Raw genomic sequence first — 22643 nt, 5'->3', positions numbered from 1 at the left:
GAAAGTTCTGATGAGGTGACGTTCGATACATGATTGCATAAGGTTAATCTTATGTAATCCTGTTTCTGACTGTTACTGAAACACCTGTAAAGATGTTATTAGTAAAAAATTCCACCATATTTTCTCTAGTCTTATACTTTGTATTCATAAAAGGAGCACTCCGTCGTTTACGACGACGAGGGTCTCAGCTGATACGATCAACGGAACAGACTGCTCGTGAAATTAACGTGCAAGTGACTGAGCAATCCACAGACACGTGTACCCCTAACGTAGTTCTCAGGGAGATTCAGCGGGACACAGAGTGTGACAAGGCCGGCCCTTTGAAATACAGGTACTACTCATTTTTGCCAGCTGAGTGGACTGGAGCAAGGTGAAATAAAGTGTCTTGCTCAAGGACACAACGCGTCGCCGGGAATTGAACTCACGGCCTTACGATCGTGAGTCGAATGCCCTAACTACTAAGCCACGCGCCTTCACTACTTTGTATTCATAATCTGCCAACATTATAGCTTGCAGACATGTAACATAAAATTTAGCTGTAAGTCGAATCATACACACATACACACACACACACACACATATGCATAGGTATGTACGTATATATATATATATATATATATATATATATATATATATATATATATATATATATGCATGCATCTATGAATTATGAATATGTGAAACAAAATTTAAAAAAAAAAGGCATAAACCTCCTTTTCCTGAGGTATATAGATTCACAAGGCCGCTTTCCTGATTTCCGTGGTATACAAATTACCGCCTGGACGGGACGCTGGTCCGTCGCAGGATTACTTCATTTTGTCAGTTGAGTGGACAGGAGTGCAACGTGAAATGAAGTGGTTTGTGAAGCAAAATATGGTTTAAAAATAAAAATAAACATGTAAAACTGTCATGTGTGCAAAGATTTAATGATATCATGGTTTACATATACCATGCATTAACATAAACATATGACATGTTTTCAAATATCCTTCTGTAAGATGTATATAGGTGCACTGCGAATATTAAAAGAAATTCGATTAAGATGTGTCGAAAATCCATACGAATGCTTTATAATTTTACGATACTAAACAATGATTTATAATTTCACGATACACAACAATGATTTAAATAGCGAATCGTTTTTCTATATTTTTTCCCTAAATTCTAAACTTTTAGTTTCTTTACTGAGGAAAAGAAAGTACTGGAGATATACACATGCCATCCATTGAATGTGGACATAAATACATCGGCTATTTTAGTATGCTCTTCAAATTGAATGAATTTACTCCTATAGCCAAGCGTTTCTTCAAAATGTCCTTCATCAAAAGAGTGATAAACTACTTAAACAAAATTATATAGATGCTTTTATTCTAATACCTACAATTTTGCTCAAGCTATAAGTGCGTTCAGCATCTAAAAATTGAAAGCTTAACATGATCATCAATTCTCTTCTATCTGTAAGCGTATAAACACCAGTAAATTTCCCCTCTAAGGAACTTTCCAAGAAAATGAACTGTCTTTTGTGTCATAATTAAATTCATTTCCAACCTCTGTCCTTTATTGGACTGATCGACAATTCTTTCAATGCCAATAGAAAATCTTCCGTTTGTCATATATATGATTTTTCAAGACTTTTAACACAGTTTTCAAATTTAACTTGAAGATTCTACAACACATGCCTTACCTACGGAACAGAATTTCTTAACAAGTTTTTTCGTTGCAAATATATTTTCAATCCGTTATTTTTGAAATGGGCGATTTATTTTCCTGTTCTCTTGTACAAAAACTCCCGCACCTCTTCTAAATTATCTTCGCGTTCACAAACCCCTATTTTCTTATATGTTTGCAAAAAAACTTTGCTTACGCCTGTATGTGAATAAGTAGCTCTTTTTAACTTCAGTTTTATCATGTATTATTTGATTGCATATAAGCTTATTACAAATTTACCCTTTTTTTCTAATTGATATTCACCATATACCAGTTAACTTTAACCTATACTATATAAATATTTTATAAATCATAGAACATATATTAGTAGATATATTATATATATATACTGCAAACATTAGCTGATATAGAATTCCATATGCCAAGTGGTAGCTTTAATAGATACGTTTATGCTATGAAGAGATGACAGTCAGCTCGAATTTTACCAGGTGGAACAACAGGCGCGATCAACCACCAGGCAAGATTTCTGTGGACTGTTATTTTATTTATCCACTAAACACATGCACATACATGCATGCGTATGTATATGTATGTACCATACGTGTATTTCTACACGGATATATGTGTGTATATCTGCGTATCTTATGGCATAGCTTTATTAAGAGACTTACCAGGCGCAAGGGATTCGTCAGAGAAAACAGAAATGGCTTCAGCAACTGGAATGTAAAAAGAAAAGGAATTCATGACCACAAATTTAGGTATTTATGTGTGTGTGAGTGCGTGTGTGTGTGTGTGTGTGTGTGTGTGTGTGCGTGCGTGTGCGCGTGTGTGTGTGCGTGTGTGTGTGTGTGTGTGTGGTGGAGCATTTAAGTGCATGCGCGTATGCATAGAATTCCATGTATACTGTTGGCACTCCGTCGCTTACGACGTCGAGGGTTCCAGTTGATCCGACCAACGGAACAGCCTGCTCGTGAAATTAACGTGCAAGTGGCTGAGCACTCCACGGACACGTGTACCCTTAACGTAGTTCTCGGGGATATTTAGCGTGATACAGTGTGACAAGGCTGATCCTTTGAGTTACAGGTACAACAGAAACAGGAAGTAAGAGTGAGAGAAAGTTGTGGTGAAAGAGTACAGCAGGGTTCGCCACCATCCCCTGCCGGAGCCTCGTGGAGCTTTAGGTGTTTTCGCTCAATAAACACTCACAACGCCCGCTCTGGGAATCGAAACCACGTAAAATATCATAAAAAATATTAGAATTAAGAATCAGATGTCGAAATATTATCGATTGGCAATCAGAAAACCGCCCGGAGAGTGGTCTTTCTGCTAGTATATATATATATATATATATATATATATATATATATATATATATATATATATATATATATATCTATATATATCTATCTATCTATCTATCTATCTATCTATCTATATCTATATATCTATATATCTATATATATATATATATATATATATATATATATATATATATATATATATATATATATATATACTAGCAGAAAGACCACTCTCCGGGCGGTTTTCTGATTGCCACTCGATAATATTTCGACATCTGATTCTTAATTCTAATATTTTTTATGATATTTTACGTGGTTTCGATTCCCAGACCGGGCGTTGTGAGTGTTTATTGAGCGAAAACACCTAAAAGCCCCACGAGGCTCCGGCAGGGGATGGTGGCGAACCCTGCTGTACTCTTTCACCACAACTTTCTCTCACTCTTATATATATACCAATGTAAGTAGGTAGTATATTCCCAGTTGTGGAGCCGTGATGCCATCTATTCCAGAAGTACACAATACCTGGATAGGCAGAGTTGAAGTATCTATATTACTTGTAGAAGCGCAGTCGTAATCTCGGCCTGGCAAAATAGTCTGGCAATTAAAAGAAAGCGAAACCCGACCTTTCAACGTGATATGGAGGATTTTAGGTAGAGCATCGCCTTACAGGCACGGTGTCCACAAAAGACCAATTAAATGTGATTTGTGTTTATAAGAGAAATTCCATATCTTATTCAAAGACAAGAAAACTTTGAACCAAAGACGCGAACTTTTAAATTCAAGTATACATGCGTCTAAATTTAAAATGTCGGATAATAACATACCATATGGGTAGTATATTTTTGATAATTTTTGACTCCTTGAAACCAGTTTGCAATCTCACTATTGGATTTGTACCTAATTATACATGATTTACTTCGCATTGCAAGAATATTGTATAGATCCCTACCTTTTTTAAGAAAGCCTTCGACTGTTATATGCATAGTTTTTTTGTCTTTATTTTATTTTATTTTATTTGTATTTATTTAAAAATATTTTGTAAACAAATTTAACCGTTTTTATGGATGGTTCGATATATGGGATTCTATCATGTATGTATTTTGCCCAATTTTCGCTATTATACACTCAGCAATTTCTTAAAAAAGTTGTCTGCATATATACGTTAAGACCTAAAAGTTTTTTATGTGGATGTCTGTATTGTAGCAATGCATATGTATTCGTATGTGTGCGCCTATGCTTATGTATAGAGCCTATGTTTATACTTGTGCACATACATACATGGTTTCGTGTGTGTGCGTCTTTGTATATGCGTGGGTAAGAGTGTATGCTTATATTTACACATACATACATATATTCGTGTGTGTACGTCTATGTTACATATGAGAATGTGCGCTCATGGGTATACACATACATGCTTGAATGTGTGCGTACGCATGTATACAATTATAGTTGTGTGTTTTCGCGTACATATCCCTATATATCTGTATACGTGATGCTAATATACATTTTTGTATACACATATATACGTAATCCAATTTTGTGTGCGTTTGTTATATACACTCCACTTCCGTCTTTCTTTCTTTCTTTCTTTCTTTCTTTCTCTCTCTATTTCTTTCTTCCCTTCTTTCTTTCCTTCTTTCTTTCTTTCTTCCTTTCTTTCCTCACGAAAACCACACTTTCTCCCTTTCTACATTAGTAACGTCCTTTATCTATACGTTACTCTTCTCAACCCTTACTTGCCCGATTCATGTTTGAGATACACTTGCCTGTTCCAACGCTGAATAATTTTCGTATGCGAGCATGATTGCGTGCATATGTGTATATGTATACATGTGTATTCGTACATGTATTTATGTCTTACAAATATACGCCTATATACGTATATTGTCTGTACGTATGCATCTGTGTCTTTTGATGTATATATGTATGTTGTAGATAGTCTAGTATGCGTATATACTGTTGTAAAATTTTTATTTTTTATTTTAATGCAGCGTAAATTTTATTTTAATTTTAATGTGTTAATTGAGCGCTAATTCGAATATAATTATTCACAATATGTATTTTGAACCCACTTTTCAATTTAAGGTTTTCTTTGATTTTTTAAAAAAATAGGATGAATCTATATTGAATTCATTTGTTTTGTTTATTTTGTTCATTGTATACCTAAGACCGTTATTTGAAACGACCAATGAAACAGATCCATGTTTTTAAAATTTATATTAGCTTTGATTGCATCGTCATTTCTCTCCCATTTCTAACAAAACTGTCCAATGAACGGGAACGTGAAACTTTGAGTAACAGCTTTTTGTTATATTTCTGCTGCTTTTAAATAAAGTATATATATATATATATATATATATATATATATCCTCGTCTGGCTGTACAGCCTTTTTGTTTGTTTATTTCAGCGTCTGCCCTAACTCTTCGAAACGCCGGTGTTTTAATGGTGGCAGCTGATGAAGGATATGTTCTCTATGTGGTCTGCTTGTTTGTTGTACCTTGTTTATCATTTTGTCCATGTCCTTTTGCAACGTCATGTACCCAGATATGTATCTATATGTACATGTAGATGAAGGTATGTACATACATGTACATATATATGCATATACTGATATATTGTTTATATATATATATGTATGTATGTATGTATGTATGTATGCATGTATATATGTATGTATTACATGCAGATAGAGAGACTGAGAGAGAGAGAGAGAGAGAGATAGATAGATAGATAGAGAGAGAGAGAGAGAGAGAGAGAGAGAGAGAGAGAGAGAGAGAGAGAGAGAGAGAGACAGACAGAGAAATTAAAGTAGTAGTGTAGACTGTACCTCGTTCTGCTAGTGATTTATCGTTAGTTGTGTCATATACATCGCTCATGGCATCTACTTCCTCTCCATCCTCTGAAAGAAGAGAAGAACAAACATTACGTTAATATTGATTGTAGTGGTGATGATGATGATGATGATGATGATGATGATGATGATGATGATGACATTGAAGTTAATTGGTAATAACGACGACGGCGAGAACGACGGGAATGACAATGAAGAGGGTGAGGGTGATAGTGACTTTTGTTGTTCATGTTGCTGCTTTTAGCCCCAGGCTAACACTGGGTGGACAAACCTATCATAGAAAATCGTTCCGTTCGTACCTTCGCGCTATTTTAACGTGTTATGTAGGTCTACAGTATCTATTCAGTTCTATATTTAAGAGATGAGGAATTACTTATGTTATTTACATTATTTACATTTGACGGATATTTGTCCTCATCTTGTTTGTTGTTAACACAACGTTTCGGCTGATATACCCTCCAGCCTTCATCAGATGTCTTGGGGAAATTTCGAACCTGGGTTCTCATTCCTATCGATGTTACTATTATTATTATTATATTATCATTATTATTATTACTATTATTAATCAGGTCGCTGCCGTGAATCGAACTCGGAACCTTGAGGTTAGTAGCCCGCGCTCTTAACCACTACGGGCATATGGTGTAGTGGTTAAGAGCGCGGGCTACTAACCCCAAGATTCCGAGTTCGATTCACGGCAGCGACCTGATTAATAATAGTAATAATAATAATAATATAATAATAGTAACATCGTTAGGAATGAGAACCCAGGTTCGAAATTTCCCCAAGACACCTGACGAAGGCTGGAGGGTATATCAGCCGAAACGTTGTGTTAACAACAAACAAGATGAGGACAAATATCCGTCAAATGTAAATAATGTAAATAATGTACAATATCTATTGTACCCTATCGTTTCATAAGACGATAGGATGTAATAACACGAGAGGGGGGAAATCCCAGCTGGTCACATGACTAGGTGGAATTTCTTCTATTATTTTCGTTGCTGGTAGTTTCGGCGGTGGCGACGTTGGTGGGGGTGGATGGTTGTGGTGTTGGTGGTCATGATGGTATTGCTAATGATAAAGATTAGGAGTGTAATGGTAATGGCTTTTGGATTAGGCTTGATTGGGTTGGATTACCCATATTCAGTCTGTTACAGGACGAAGGCTTCGGCATGTTTTCTCTCTACCAACCACGGTTCGATGTGTAGGCCGTGAATTTGAGCTGCAGGTCATACTGGATTCCTGGGCCTACTCTGGCACACTGGCTTGGCATGGCTTGGCTGAGGATTCAGATCTTCTTTGGGTACTCTTACTTAAGAGTAGTTAAGTCGATTATATCAACCCCAGTGCTCAACTGATACTTATTTTATCGTCGACGAAAGAGTAGAAGGCAAAACAAGAATGCGTACAAATACCGAATGAAATGTTTCTGGGTGCTTGTGATTTCATTGCTTTGCTGCGTTACGAGTCGTGCTTGGACCAAAACGGACAGTTTGGAAACAAGTGTTCATGAAAAAATTAATTCCGTCTGAAGTTACTGTCAAATTTTGAAATGAAATGTATTTTAATAAATACTGACTTCATAATCATTCAATGTGTATATATGTTTTAGGATACTTTGTATGCATATACAGGCCCCGTTCTATCAAATATAACCCCAAAACAAATCAAAAGAGAAAAAAGTTTCTTAATCTTTAAGGAATAACAGACTAATAACCTATACTGGGATAAATTTCGGTCAAAAACAAACCCAAAACTGAATGGGGTATGACACGACAAAATATGTCATATAAAGTATTGGACACATTCTCTTAGGGGATGGGATTGTTAGACTTGACATGGTCCAATTTTGAAGGAAGTGTAAGTAAATATCTTTTACTTGTTTCAGTCATTTGACTGTGGCCATGCTGAGGCACTACCTTGAAGAATTTTAGTCGAACGAATCGACTCCATTGCTTAGTTTTGCCTTTTTTTAAACCCCGCACTCGTATATCTGTCAACAGAGTGGGCTTACCATCCAAAGTGTACACTATTATATATCCATTACGGCCATATTTAATTTCAGATCGGCTATCTCTGATGAGCGCAGGGTTACATAACCAGATTGTTACTTAACACTCCGTTGAATCCCTGGCATGAAACCGGTTGTTAAAATTAGCTGTAGTATCGTAATATATAATACTGTACACTTCGGATAATATATATATATATCAATGATAATAAAAGGGTAAAATTAATTAATTAATTAATTAATCAATCAATTAATTAATTAATAATTAATAATTTTCCCAAATAGTTCGGTACGTTAAAATAGCCTTTTTAGGTATAATTATACAAATATTCTATAATTATAGACATAATTATAATAAGAGGTCAGCTAATTGCTTCGCCAAGCACCGAATTCAGAAATAGGAGCTAAAATTCCTTTTCCGCTACCATAAATATATCCCAAACAATAACACATTTGTTTTACGTAGGCAAAAAGAAAAAAAAAATAACGAATCCACACCACTCAGATTAGCTACATACGCGTTTCGGCATTAAAGTAAAGTTATATTTACTTACTTATTTCCCATCTTCAGTGCAGCATTTCAAATATAAATTTGTGAGTGTTAGAATTAAATATGTACGCGATCAAGCGTCATCGCATAAGTGATGGGAAATAAGTCAGTAAATATATCTTTACTTTAATCCCGAAACGCGTATGTAGCTAATCTGAGTCGTGTGGATTCGTTATTTTTTCTTTTTGCCTACGTAAAAAGTCTGTTACTGTCTGGGAGATATTTATGGTAGCGGAAAAGGTATTTTAACTCCTATTTCTAAATTCGGTGCATGGTGAAGCAATTAGCTGACCCCTGATTATAATTATGTCTATAATTATAGAATATTTGTATATATATATATATATATATATATATATATATATATATATATATATATATATATATATATATATATACATATATAAAAACAATACATGAGTATATGCATATATATGTACATATATGTATATACGTTCATCTACATGTACATATAGATACATAACTGGGAACATGACGTGGCAAATGAACAAGGACAAAATGGTAAACAAGGTGCAACAAACAAGCAGGCCACATAGAAACATCCCCTTCATCAGCTGCCACCATTAAAACTCCGGCGTTTCGAAGAATTAAGGCAGTACGCATCGTTAAAACGGTTCTTCCCACGAACACAAATTAAATTGTTTTCGTGGAGGGTAGTGGCGGACGGAAAACAAGACAGGAAAACGATACGGTGAAATAAACAAACAAAAAGGCTGTACAGCCAGACGTGAAGTGTGTATGTCTTGAACGCTGTGAAGCACGTACAGGAGGGGCAAAGAAGTACGTGCGAGCTTGGTGATTCCAAGAACGAAAAGAAATAGCAGCCGGACACACGTGACCAAGGCTGTGTGAAGAGAAAGAGTAGCAGAGGGAAAAGGAGGGGAGGAAGTAGAATAAAAGTGAGCAACGAGAGGTAGAGAGAGAGAGAGAGAGATAGATAGTAGTAGTAACGGTGAGAGGCGAAGGACGAGTAACAAGAGATAGAGAGAGAGAGAGAGAGAGAGAGAGAAGTAGTGACAGGTAGAGGCGAAGAACAGTAGAGGGAAGAATGAGAGGGGGAGATAGAAATATATATATATATATATATATATATAGGAGAATTTATGAAAAAAACAACAACAGACGAGGACAGGTGGTGTAAACAACAAAAGGATGTATTAGTTTAACGTTCGGGAATAGAGAAAGTCTTTAACGTTTCGAGCTACGCTCTTCAACAGAAAGAATAAGGAGAAAAACAAGGAGAAAAACACGGAGAAAAAAAATTTGAATGTTGTGGTCAGCGATCTATCATGGCGACTGCCGGACAGAAAGTTCAAACAGGAGAGCTATATATCATAAGAATTGAGAAGATCGAAACAAATAAAATTAATCATTTTTAACGGTAGAGCACACAGTTTCTGAATTCTTACGACTTAAACAACATCCGGTTCTACAATTCCTGCTGTTAAGAGCGAACCATCAAAAATAGGTGGAGAAATTTAAACGGATTGCATTGGCATAATGGTACAACAACTGCCATGTTTACAGAAAATGTGGGTCCGAGTCACACGAGGAACCTTCGACTTTTTCCATCCAAACGGTTCTTTAATTTAGTAACCTTTCCGCTATTACGAATACATTTTTCTACTTCGATTTCACCCTTAAGAACGATTTATCACACACACACACACACACACACACACACACACACACACACACACGCACGCACGCACGCACGCACGCACGCACGCACACACACACACACACACACATATCGCAGGATAGCTCTGTGGTTAGAAGCTTCCTTCCCAACCACATGGTTCCGGGTTCAGCCCCACTGCGTGGCACCTTGGGCAAGTGTCTTCTACTATAACCTTGGGCCGACCAAAGCCTTGTGAGTGGATTTGGTAGACGGAAAATGAAAGTAGCCCGTCGTATATATATATATATATATATATATATATATATATATATATATATATATATATATACATACATGTGTGTGTATGTCTGTGTTTGTCCCCCCAACATCATTTGACAACCGATGCTGGTGTGTTTACGTCCCCGTAACTTAGCGGTTCAGCAAAAGGGTTCAATAAAATAACTACTAGACTTATAAACAATAAGTCCTGGGGTCGATTCATTCTACTAAAGGCGGTGCTCCAGCTTAGCCACAGTCAAATAACTGAAATAACTAAAAGAATATATTTATAAATAAGGACAGAGAAAAAATTCTATCCCAAAAGACCTTAGATCGTTTAACCACATATATTTTTCACTCTAAATGAGTGTGCTGAAACGAGAAAAGCAAGCCAGCAGACATTTTTAAAAATTCGTTATTCCCGAATTGGGACTGATATCTGGATTAATCCACAAGGATTCTTCCTTCTTCAGTGAGAAACACGCTGAAGACGGGAGAATCCTTGTGGATTGATCCAGAAATCGGTCCGATTCGAGGATAACGAATAAAAAAAAAAAAATTCTGCTGGTTTGCTTTCGTCGTTTCATCACGCTGTGTATTTATAGTGAAAAACATTATATCTAGTTAGACGATCTAAGGTCTATTTTTCAGCACATTGGCATAGAAAATGTTTTCTTTTGCCTTTATTTAATATTGTTTATATTTTTACCTTGAAAGGTATTTTGATATGCTGGCCACTGATAAAATTTTTGTTTGAAAAATTTTATCCTGATATTAGAAGTATGGGTTCAGTCCCACTGCGTGGCACCTTGGGCAAGTGTCTTCTACTATAGCCTCGGGCCGACCAAAGCCTTGTGAGTGGATTTGGTAGACGGAAACTGAAAGAAGCCCGTCGTATATATGTATATATATGTATGTGTGTGTATATGTTTGTGTGTCTGTGTTTGTCCCCCCAGCTTCGCTTGACGACCGATGCTGGTGTGTTTGCGTCCCCGTAACTTGGCGGTTCGGCAAAAAGAGACCGATAGAATAAGTACTAGGCTTACAAAGAATAAGTCCTGGGGTCGAGTTGCTCGACTAAAGGCGGTGCCCCAGCATGACCGCAGTCAAACGACTGAAACAAGTAAAAGAGTAAAAGAGATATATTCATAGAGCGAAAGTGAGAAAAAGAGAGGGGGATTCAAAGAGTATCCCTATCTAACAAGAGGACAAGATGAGGAAAAATTGAAGGCAATTCACTTACTATCAGGGACTACATCAAAGTACATGCCATTCTGAAAAGTATTGAATGCTGCTTGTGTTACCAAAAGACAAGCAAGGAAAACTGCGATACGGAACATGTTAGATATTCAAGTGGAAAACAGATAAAACCGTTGGAACTGGAAGCAATTCTAGAGTGAATAACTGTCAGATGAACTGCCATCGTCTTATATATTTATATAAACGCATATACACACACATACATGCGTGTGCGTATCTGAGTGTGTATGTGTGTGTGTGTGTGTGTGTGTGTGTGTGTGTGTGTACACCTGCTCCGGGAGCGATCATGCAAGAGGTAGAACTGTGTGGTGGTGGTGGTGGTGGTGGGGGGGGGGGGGGTAGTGGTGGTGATCAACTAATAGTGGTAACGGTAATAGTAGTGAGGATGATGGAAGTGTTCTTTTTTTTTCTTTCTCCAAACTTGCAATGGACAATACAGAAAGACGTGGGTGTATATGTGGCAGGGAGAGTATATATATATATATATATATATATATATATATATATATATATATATATATATATATATATATATATATATATATATATATATATATATATATATATGTATATATGTATATATATATATATATATATATATATATATATATATATGTATATATGTATATATATATATATATATATATATCTATCTATATATATATATATGTATATATGTATATATATATATATATATATATATATATATATATATATATATATATATATATATATATATATATATATATATATGTATGTCTATGTATGTATTCATATATATTTTGCAGCTGTACATCACTTGCCATTTCTCAAAATTTATTCATTTCTTTGTTTCTTTTTTTCTTTCTTTCATTCATTTCCTCGTCTTTCATTCGTTTCTCACCTCACACTATCACCCCTGTCTTCTCATTTCATGTTTCCATCATCATTCTATTAAAGAGTCTCTCTCTCTCTCTTTCTCTCCTTTTCCCTTTCTCTCCGTTTCCCTTTCTCTCCTTTTCCCTTTCTCTCCTTTTTCTCACTTTCTCTCTCACTCTTCCACTCTCGCTCTTTCTTTCTCTTTCTCTATCTATTTGTCTGTCTCTCTTTTTCTTTTAGAAACACACACACATACATACTTACGCATACATACACATGCACACACATTGATACACATACACGCACACATGCATACATACATGCATACATACATGCATGCATACATACATGCATGCATGCATACATACATACATACATACATACATGCATACATACATACATACATACATACATACATACAATCACAGCCCAGTTTATAGTTGAAGACGACAGTTGTATGAATGCGCAAACAGCAACAACAACAACAACGACAACATAAAGCTGTTTGAATGATTTGCTTCACCCCCTTAACTGGAGTTCATAATAGCTAAGTGGTGAGGTGAAAAAAATAAGCCAACACTTTTTCTTTCATTCTTTCATTTATTATATCCATTTTTCCTTCCTTCCTTCCTTTCTTTCTTTCTTTTATTGTATTTCATGGTCATAACTGTTCATAGACAATTACAATACGGAGAGCAGCAATAATAATACAATAACTCTCATTGAAAAACGTTCGTCACCTTGTTTTCTAAATCTCATTCTGACGCCATTTTTTCCTCCTCTGTTTTTTTCTTATTTCACTCATGAAAGCCGTACATTCGTTACTTGGAATCCACACAGACACACAGAGAATTCTGTGAATGTATGTGTACGTACGTACGCATGTATGCGTATGTATGTAGGAACATATGCTAATATCGAAGTCTCGCATAGAATTGTGAACGTCCTTTCTTTGTGTTCAAACTCAACAAGGACAAGTGGATTTTTTACAGATAATCAGTGGAACAAAGGATCGTGTGAACGCACAAGTGCCATATAGAGTACTCGCTATGTATTTACGCATATATTTGTATATATATGAGTATTATACATACATATACATACATCCATATTTACACACTCACACGCACATATACACAAATGCACATGCGCGCGCGCACACACACACACATAAACATGGCTTCAAAATCTTGAGGTCCCGTGTTCTATCCTAATGCGTATCACCTTGTGCATAACTTTAGATCTACTCGAACCCTGTTAGTGTAGAACTAAATGGAAGACCATCGCGTGGACTGCACCCTCAACATGTATTATGACACACTGACTGAAAATTACGCTAAAAGTACACGTGTCTCTGTGGAGGCGCAATGGCCCAGTAGTTAGGGCAGCGGACTCGCGGTCATAGGATCGCGGTTTCGATTCCCAGACCGGGCGTTGTGAGCGTTTATTGAGCGAAAACACTTAAAGCTCCACGAGGCTCCGGCAGGGGATGGTGACGAGCCCTGCTGTACTCTTTCACCACAACTTTCTCTCACTCTTACTTCCTGTTTCTGTTGCGCCTGTAATTCAAAGGGTCAGCCTTGTCACACTGTGTCACGCTGAATATCCCCGAGAACTACGTTAAGGGTACACATGTCTGTGGAGTGATCAGCTACTTGCACGTTAATTTCACGAGCAGACTGTTCCGTTGATCGGGTCAATTGGAACCCTCGACGTCGTAAGCGATGGAGTGCCAACAACACGTGTCTGTAGAATGTTCAGTCCCTTCTACGAATATATATATATATATGTATATATAATTTAATATACATATAGATTAGTTTATCAAGTAAATAAATGCTCATCATAGGAGACGAAAATGATCCGCTATCAAATCAATACACATCGCGGAAGCCTGCCTGCCTGCCTGCCTGCCTGTATGTACGTTTGTATGTATGTTTGTATGCATGTATGTATTATATATGTATACATGCATCTCCCTTTATCTTTCTGTCTGTCTGTCTGCCTGTCTGCCTATCTATCTATCTATCTATCTATCTATCTTTTACTTGGTTCAGTAATTCGACAGTGGTCATGCTGGAGCACTGCCTTGAAGAATTTTTAGTCGATTGAATCGACCCCAACACTTATCTGTTTTAAGCCAGGTACTTATTCTATTTCCTTTCGATCATATCACCACATATATATACCCCCAAATCTATTTCTTCTACTCTCTAATTCACAACACCACCACCAACGCATACAGACTACGTCGTTTCTTTCAATTCCTTTCCACCGTCTATAAATACGTTTGGCTGCATTCTAGAATATGATACTACTAACTACCTTTCCCACCCATCTCTCCCTTTATCTCTGTCCTTGGTTTATCACTCATACCCCCACCACCTATATACTACATACGCGCATTCCTTCCTACTCACTAGACCTTTTAACCTCATCCCCCCATTCCTCCTTCACTCTATATGCTCATCCCCTCTATCCTGTAAGATCAACTGACCATAAAAATATACCGCTACCATCCTCCACCTCCATCTCTCCTCTATCCCCTGTGTGGGTGCGTGTGCGTGTGTGTGTATTGCTAACTTGCTGAGGCCGTTACGAAAAATTATCAAGACCAAACGTCCAGGAAAACTGAAAGGGTTCTTGTTTCATCAGGGCAATGCACTAGCACACACATCCTTGCTTTCAATGGCTGCTGTGCATAACTGTGGCCTTGAACTGGATAAGCACCCACTCTATTCCTTCTGATTTGGCTCCGTCTGACAATCATCTTGTTCTCCAACTTAAAAAAAATTCTTGGCTGGGAACCAGTATCGCAGTGATGATGACGTCACATCTGCTGTTGATTACTTTTTTGAGCAACTGGATGACAGCTTCTTCATCAATGGGATCCAATTACTGCAACACCGATGGAAGAAGTGTGGGGATCGCAAGGAAGACTGTGTTGAAAAATAAACCTCATTTGATCACATTCTATGAGTGTATCTTGGTCAGACTATGAACTTTTCAGCCGAGGAGAAGAGAGGAAGAAAGAGGCTCAAGATCAATACAAACAGCCTTTGAGTGCCGTATAAATCAACCAAGTGTTCTGAAATAACATCCCACAGCGGGTCGGCTGGGAAGTTCTGTAGGATTCCCTTCTTGATGACCATGCGTACGAACCTTGAAGTGCAGGAATAACATTTGTTGGTAAAGTGCTGGAAGAACAACACTGTATATCATAAAAAGATTATGCATGGTTATATTTTCCCATTATCTTGAGAGAATGATAATATTGGTCTCATTTTTTTTGCACAAAGCCAGCAATTTCGTGGGGAGGGGGTAAATCGATTACAATGACCCCAGTAGTATTCAACTGGTACTTATTTTATCCACCCCGATAGGATTAAAGGCAAACTCGACATCGGTGAAATTTGAACTCAGAACGTAACGATAGACGAAATGCCGCTAAGCATTTTGCCCGGTGTGTTAACGATTTTGCCACCTCACCACGTTAGAGGATCATGACGTTAACGTGAAGTGTCGCCTGTCTTAGACTCATAACAGCTACATCACGTTGTATCTCGAAGGGTAGGGGATAACTACGAAATATTTAATGCTTAAAAGAGAGAGTGAAACCAACACTGTCGATTATGGGCTACTTCTATAGATGGCATTACACTTGTGAACTGGAGTTGTTAAACATGTCATCGAGGTACAATCTTCCATTGCAGCATAGTATTGTTAAATTAGTCTACAATGTCATCCGTAGAAAACACTACCCGGAAATAAAATGGACAATAAACCAGTTATTAAAACATACGCATCAACTCTTTTGCTCTTGTTTCATTCATTTTGACTGCAACCATGCTGGAGCACCACCTTGAGGGGTTTTTAGTCGAACAAATCGATCCCAGGACTTATTTTCGTAAGCCTAGGACTTATTGTATCGGTCTATTTTGCCACCGAACCGCTAAGTTACGGGGACGCAAACACATCAACATCGGTTGCCAAGTTATGGTGGGGAGAAACATAGACATACAAACACATGCATATATATATATATATATATATATATATATATATATATATATATATATATATATTGTTGTTGGCACTCCGTCGCTTACGACGTCGAGTGTTCCAGTCGATCCGATCAACGGAACAGCCTGCTCGTGAAATTAACGTACAAGTGGCTGAGCAATCCAGAGACACGTGTACCTTTAACGTAGTTCTCCGGGATATTCAGCGTGGCACAGTGTGACAAAGCTGGCCCTTTGAAATGCAGGCACAACAGAAACAGGAAGAAAGAGTGAGAGAAAGTTGTGGTGAAAGAATACAGCAGGGTTCGCCACCATCCCCTGCCGGAGCCTCGTGTTTTCGCTCAATAAACACTCACAACGCCCGGTCTGCGAATCGAAACCGCGATCCTTTGACCGCGAGTCCGCTGCCCTAACCACTGGGCCATTGCGCCTCTACACACACACACACACACACACACACACACACACACACATATATTGGCTTTTTTGTGTGTCCAATTTCTAATTTTTGCAGACAATATCACCTTTTTACTTTATTTGACACGTGAGCAGAACTCATGTCTTGAAACCTCATGACATACTTAGATTGTTGAAAAAAATCGATAATAGGGTCCATCCAATGGATCCTCCTATCTACTACATATTACTAATATTTTATTTAAACAATCCAAGGGAAACAACCCATACCACCTGTAGTTTTTAGCGAAGCGATCAATATTTGATTCTCACGATCAGCCGACCTAATTCTACATTTCACTACTCACAGTTTTGAACTACTAAACATTATTATTGTACTTCCTTAATTTGAATCTCTTCATTTATACATTTCTATACATACATACGTTTTTGTATGCCCATTACTCCGATAATTCATGATAATCTAAAATTTTTGATAAGTTAGATTTTACCTTAATTATTCATATCCTGGTTAATTTTACCTATGAATAAAGAAAAAAATATATCTTATATATAAATGTGTGTGTGTGTGTGTCTGTAATAATTAATAATTACCTCCACTTATATATTAATTCAATTTTACCGTTTAAACTATTATTGATGTCACAAGCTACATTATCTCCTAAATGATAATTTCGAGGACATAAGAGCCTTTTCATTTTATAAACAAAACAGTTTTGTTTTTTTTCTTCCGTTAGATCTATTTAATTATATATCAAGTCATCCCATAAGTTCTGTTCAATTTTACCTTTTTTAAAATTGAATGAAATTTAATAGTATTTTAGAATGTCTAATGGAATTAAAAATGATTTTTATGCACTTGTGTACATTTAAACTAATTAAATATTATTTTACTTAATAATTGAATTAAAATTACTTTGATTAAAATCCTTTCTAACATGGAAGTATCCAAAGAGCATTTGAAGCACATAATGCTTTATGAGTTCAAAAAAGGAAACTATGCAGCCGAAGCGACTCGAAACATACACTCAGTTTATGGGAAAGAATGCTTGAATGAAAGAACTTGCAGAAGATGGTTTGCAAGATTCAGAAGTGGAGATTTCAGCCTTGAAGATGAAGATCGAATAGGACGTCGAGTTGAGTTTGATAATATGCTCCTTGAGGCATTACTTGAAGAAAATCCTGCATTATCAGTTGAAGAATTGACAATAAAGCTTAGTTCAAACCATACGACTGTTCATCGTCATCTTCAACGACTTGGAAAAGTTCCTAATCTTGGAAAATGGGTGTCTCATGAATTGTCCGAAAGCAACCGCAAATCCTGAGTTGAGATCTTCTCTTCTCTCCATTCTTGCGAACTCTTTTCACCCTTTTTGGATAGACTTGTGACTGGTGATGAAAAATGGATCTTCTATCGAAATGTTAAACGTCTTAAACAGTGGCTTGGTAAAAGGAGAAAAGTTCAACCACAACCGAGAAGGGAACTTCATGGGAAAAAGCCTTGTGGGAAAAAGCCTTGTGGGTGGATTTGGTAGACGGAAACTGAAAGAAGCCTGTCGTATATATGTATATATATGTCTGTTTGTGTGTATGTGTGTCTGTGTTTGTCCCCCCAACATCGCTTGACAACCGATGCCGGTGTGTTTACGTCCCCGTAACTTAGGGGTTCGGCAAAAAGAGACCGATAGAATAAGTACTAGGCATCCAAAAATAAGTCCTGGGGTCGATTTACTCGACTAAAGGCGGTGCTCCAGCATGGCCACAGTCATGAAACAAGTTAAAGAGTTAATGCTGCTCACTTAGAATAATCTACTTTTTGAATAATTTTCAATTTCTCCAGTCTGTCGAATTCTTCTACCTGCTTTATCGCAGCAAATGGTAGCTTTCTATTAGGTCTGAATAAAAGTTCGACGTTTTCCTTTATTTGAAAACAGGCCTCAGTCTTAGAACAAAGACCTAATTTATCCGACAGCACTTCAGGAAACAAGTTCTTAATTTTTTTCTTTAATTCAGCGGCTGAGTTATTTTCACTGGTGGGACAGCTATTTATATTTTTACTGCACAGAGGTCCTATAAGTCAAACAACTCCAACCAGTCCGTACCAAACAGATTGGTTACGTTTTTTACCATAAAAAACCTTTTGCTCTACAGGTTTTTCCTCGAAATCTGATATCGCTCTACATTTCTCCTGTGAAGTGCAGTTTTTCACCTGTCACGCCTCGTGCAATTTTTGATATTTTTCTTAGCGTAGGTTTCCGAATTCTCATCCACGTGTCGGTATTAATAATCGAGATGTCGCTACTAGTATCCAGTTGTAATTTAATATTCACTTCGTTTACTTTCATATGTACAAATTTTCTCCTTTTGGTGTCGTTTCTTCTTTCCGTCGAGAAACTTTAGAATTTTTATGTTCAACCTTCCTAACTTTGCTCTACAATGTGAGCTCTTGTGTCCTACTAGTTGGTGACTGTAACATTTTTGTGTTTTGAAAGGACAATCCTTCTTGAAATGTAGGGCTCCACATCCGTAGCATGGTTTGGTCTTAACATTTTTTTTGTTTATACCTTCCCGGTCGGAATGCTAGTACTTGTGAGAACTCTTTAATTTTCTTTACGTCCTGACGTAAGTATATCATTCTTTGACACTCCTCTGCAACTGTCTATAGGGTTAAACTTTGGTCCGCTTGTTCAAGTTTCACGTATCACCGCATCTTTGTTTTCCGTAAGCCCTTGTACAAAATTGGGCACTTAAACATATCAGGAGTTAGTTCCTTCTATTTAAACCTTTCACACACTCGGTTTATGGTCTCGGCATAAGTGACAAAGTCTTCATCTTCTCTTTTAGCAATATTCCAATACTCCCATCGAGTGTTAAATAAGGAACTCTTATCACTGAATATTTTTGATAGTAGTTGGACTGTTTCCTGGAAACAAATTTCACAATTTCTTGGGGTAGTATGAAATTACTATATTTTTCATGTTCAACCGGCGCTAATTTATGTAATAATAGTCTTACTTGTTCGTTGTCCATCCGCGACATGCAATCTTCTCTGAATATTTCTTTCTACCTTCTAAATTACGCTGCAAACGTTATACCCTCCTCTGAGTCATAACTGGATTCTGTTATAGAGTTTGATACGCCGTCTGGTGAAGACGAATTTATAATGTTTCCGACGTCTCTTAAGACATAGCTCCATTTACTGATGTTGTTTTTCTTGTTGCTGAAATAGTTGTTTCTGCAACTCCTGTTCCTGTTTTACTTGCTGTTTTTGCAACTGTATTATAGAAGCTAATAGGTCTTCCATCATTAACAACTTTGTATCATAAAAATTTGTTAACTGACCTGCGTGAGCTTCGAATCCTCGTTGCCGATTATTATAACGTAGTTATTCGTCGCCAATTCTTGTAGAATCGTCACTATTTATGACGATACTTGTTAACACTATAACCGTGAAGTAACAATAAAATATATAATGAAACAGGGTAACAACAACGTAACAATCCAACAAACTCTCTAAGAACCAACAAACGATATCCCGGCAAACTACCAAAACGACACCTTACGACTTCTTGCGATTAACACCTACTTTCTCTGTTTCTCACTCAGACTGCTACATTTTCTAGTCGTTTGGTCAAGTCTATTCTCGCATGAGGTGTCGTGACTGTCGCCGCAATAATGTCATAATAATATCAATGAGTAATCAAAAAAAAAAAAAACATCAATGTTAAACTGATGGGAAATTTACAATGACTTTATCCGAACTATAACTTTATAATTCTACCAATAACTCTGTGAATATTTGACTAAGTGACTAACTACTTTATTAAAACCAAACAACACGCCTAATCAGATGATTACACCAACAAGCTATCAAAGATATTATAACAATATGTAAAAAACATTTATGAAGTTCAAATCATAAGATTCACATATGCAATGCCAGCCAGGACATGTGTGCATATATATGTATATGCATATGTACATACATATATGTATGCATACACGCTTGCATATGTATTCGTGAATGCATGTATATATACATATAGCCCGTCGTATATCTATACATATCTATGTGATTGTGTCTTTGTGTCTGTGTTTGCCCCTCCGCCCCCACCACCACTTGACAACTGGTGTTGATGTGTTTACATAGTCGTAACGTAGCGGTTCGGTAAAAGAACCGATAGAGTAAGTACTAAGCTTAAAAGGATAAGTCCTGAGGTCGATTTGTTCGACTAACACCCTTCAAGGTGGTGCACCAGCATGGCCGCAGTCAAATGACAGAAACAAGTAAAAGATAAAAGACGTATGCATTCATTCATTTATTCATTCATTCACTCACTCACTCACTCACTCATTCATTCATTCATTCATTCATTCATTCATTCATATACGTATACATATATTTATGCATACATATATGCGTACATACATGTGCACATACAGACATGCATAGATACAGGCATACATACATGCATAGAAAATATACACATATCTACATACATACGTACATACACACATACATACATACATACATACACATGCTTACTTGTGTAATTCGTACAATAGTATATACATGCATACATTTATTCATTCATATATACATATACATATATTCGTATCCATCCATCCATCCATCCATCCATTCATTCATACACATGTTTATACATATACTTGTGTAATTCATGCAATAATAGATACCTGTATGCATACATTCATTCATATATACATGCACATACTCGCATACATACTAACATATTTGCAGAAATATAGATACGCATACATGCTTATACTTACATACATACATACATACATACATACATACATGCATACATACATACATACATACATACATACATACATACATACATAATATCTACATACATAGAGTGATTTGTGACAAAGAGAAACCATGTACTATAGAGGAAGTGAGCTGCCCCACAGATGCCATGGTACAGCTGAAGATCAGCGAAAAATATTGTATTTATGCTGAATTATTGAGAAATTTACAGATGTTTCACTCGGACAACGAGATTTATGCCTGTAATAATTGAAGCACTTAGCTATGTAACCAACTGTCTCAACTAGATCCATGAGAAATTAGTGTTCTCAAAACCAGAAAGTCAAAACTATTTAAAAGACTACAGATACAAACCAATGGAAGTGTCAAAATATGCAAGACTTTGAGAAAGTTTATTATATAATTGTATGCACACACGTTTTGACATATAACTATACACATGAGTATGCGTACATAAAACAGATCTGCACATGCACTGACGGCAAATAGTTGCACATATGCACACATACAAGCGCAACTACCTGTTGATGTTGATATTCTAATGAGTCTTAGATGACGCTTTGAAACCGGTTCTTTCTCCATTGGTAAGAAATCTAGAAATAAAACGAAATAATAACACACGTATATACACACGCGTACATATACATACACACATGCATACATGTACATACACATACTTATATATGCGTGTGTGTGTGTGTGTGTGTGCGTGCGTGTACTTGCATACATACTCACATACTTATATGTGTACATACAGACACACATACACACATACACATACTTATATATGCGTGTGTGTGTGTACTTGCATACATACTCGCATACTTATATGTGTACATACAGACACACATACACACATGCACATACTTATATATGCGTGTGTGTGTGTGTACTTGCATACATACTCGCATACTTATATGTGTACATACAGACACACATACACACATACACATACTTATATATGCGTGTGTGTGTGTGTACTTGC

General features: G+C 36.7%; 1 protein-coding gene across 4 annotated transcripts in view; it reads right to left on the bottom strand.

Moving 5' to 3' along the window:
• LOC106878214 (uncharacterized) overlaps positions 1-11750 on the bottom strand; it is a 40404-nt gene extending 28654 nt beyond the window's left edge. For all 4 annotated transcript variants that reach the window (XM_014927360.3, XM_014927361.3, XM_014927362.3 and 1 more), the window contains exons 1-3: positions 11547-11750; positions 5798-5869; positions 2340-2384 (exon numbers count right to left, since the gene is read on the bottom strand). In XM_014927360.3, coding sequence (XP_014782846.1) covers positions 2340-2384; positions 5798-5869; positions 11547-11643 — 214 coding nt within the window. In that variant the 5' untranslated portion in view covers positions 11644-11750. The remainder of the gene's footprint in view (positions 1-2339; positions 2385-5797; positions 5870-11546) is intronic.
• Between the last annotated feature and the right edge of the window lie 10893 nt (positions 11751-22643).

The sequence above is a fragment of the Octopus bimaculoides genome, chromosome 7, assembly GCF_046866305.1.
Source record: "Octopus bimaculoides isolate indiv1 chromosome 7, ASM4686630v1, whole genome shotgun sequence".
Classification (NCBI taxonomy): Eukaryota; Metazoa; Mollusca; class Cephalopoda; order Octopoda; family Octopodidae; genus Octopus; species Octopus bimaculoides.
The sequence above is the reverse complement of the archived record's forward strand: the minus strand, read 5'-3'. Positions and strand labels throughout refer to the sequence as shown.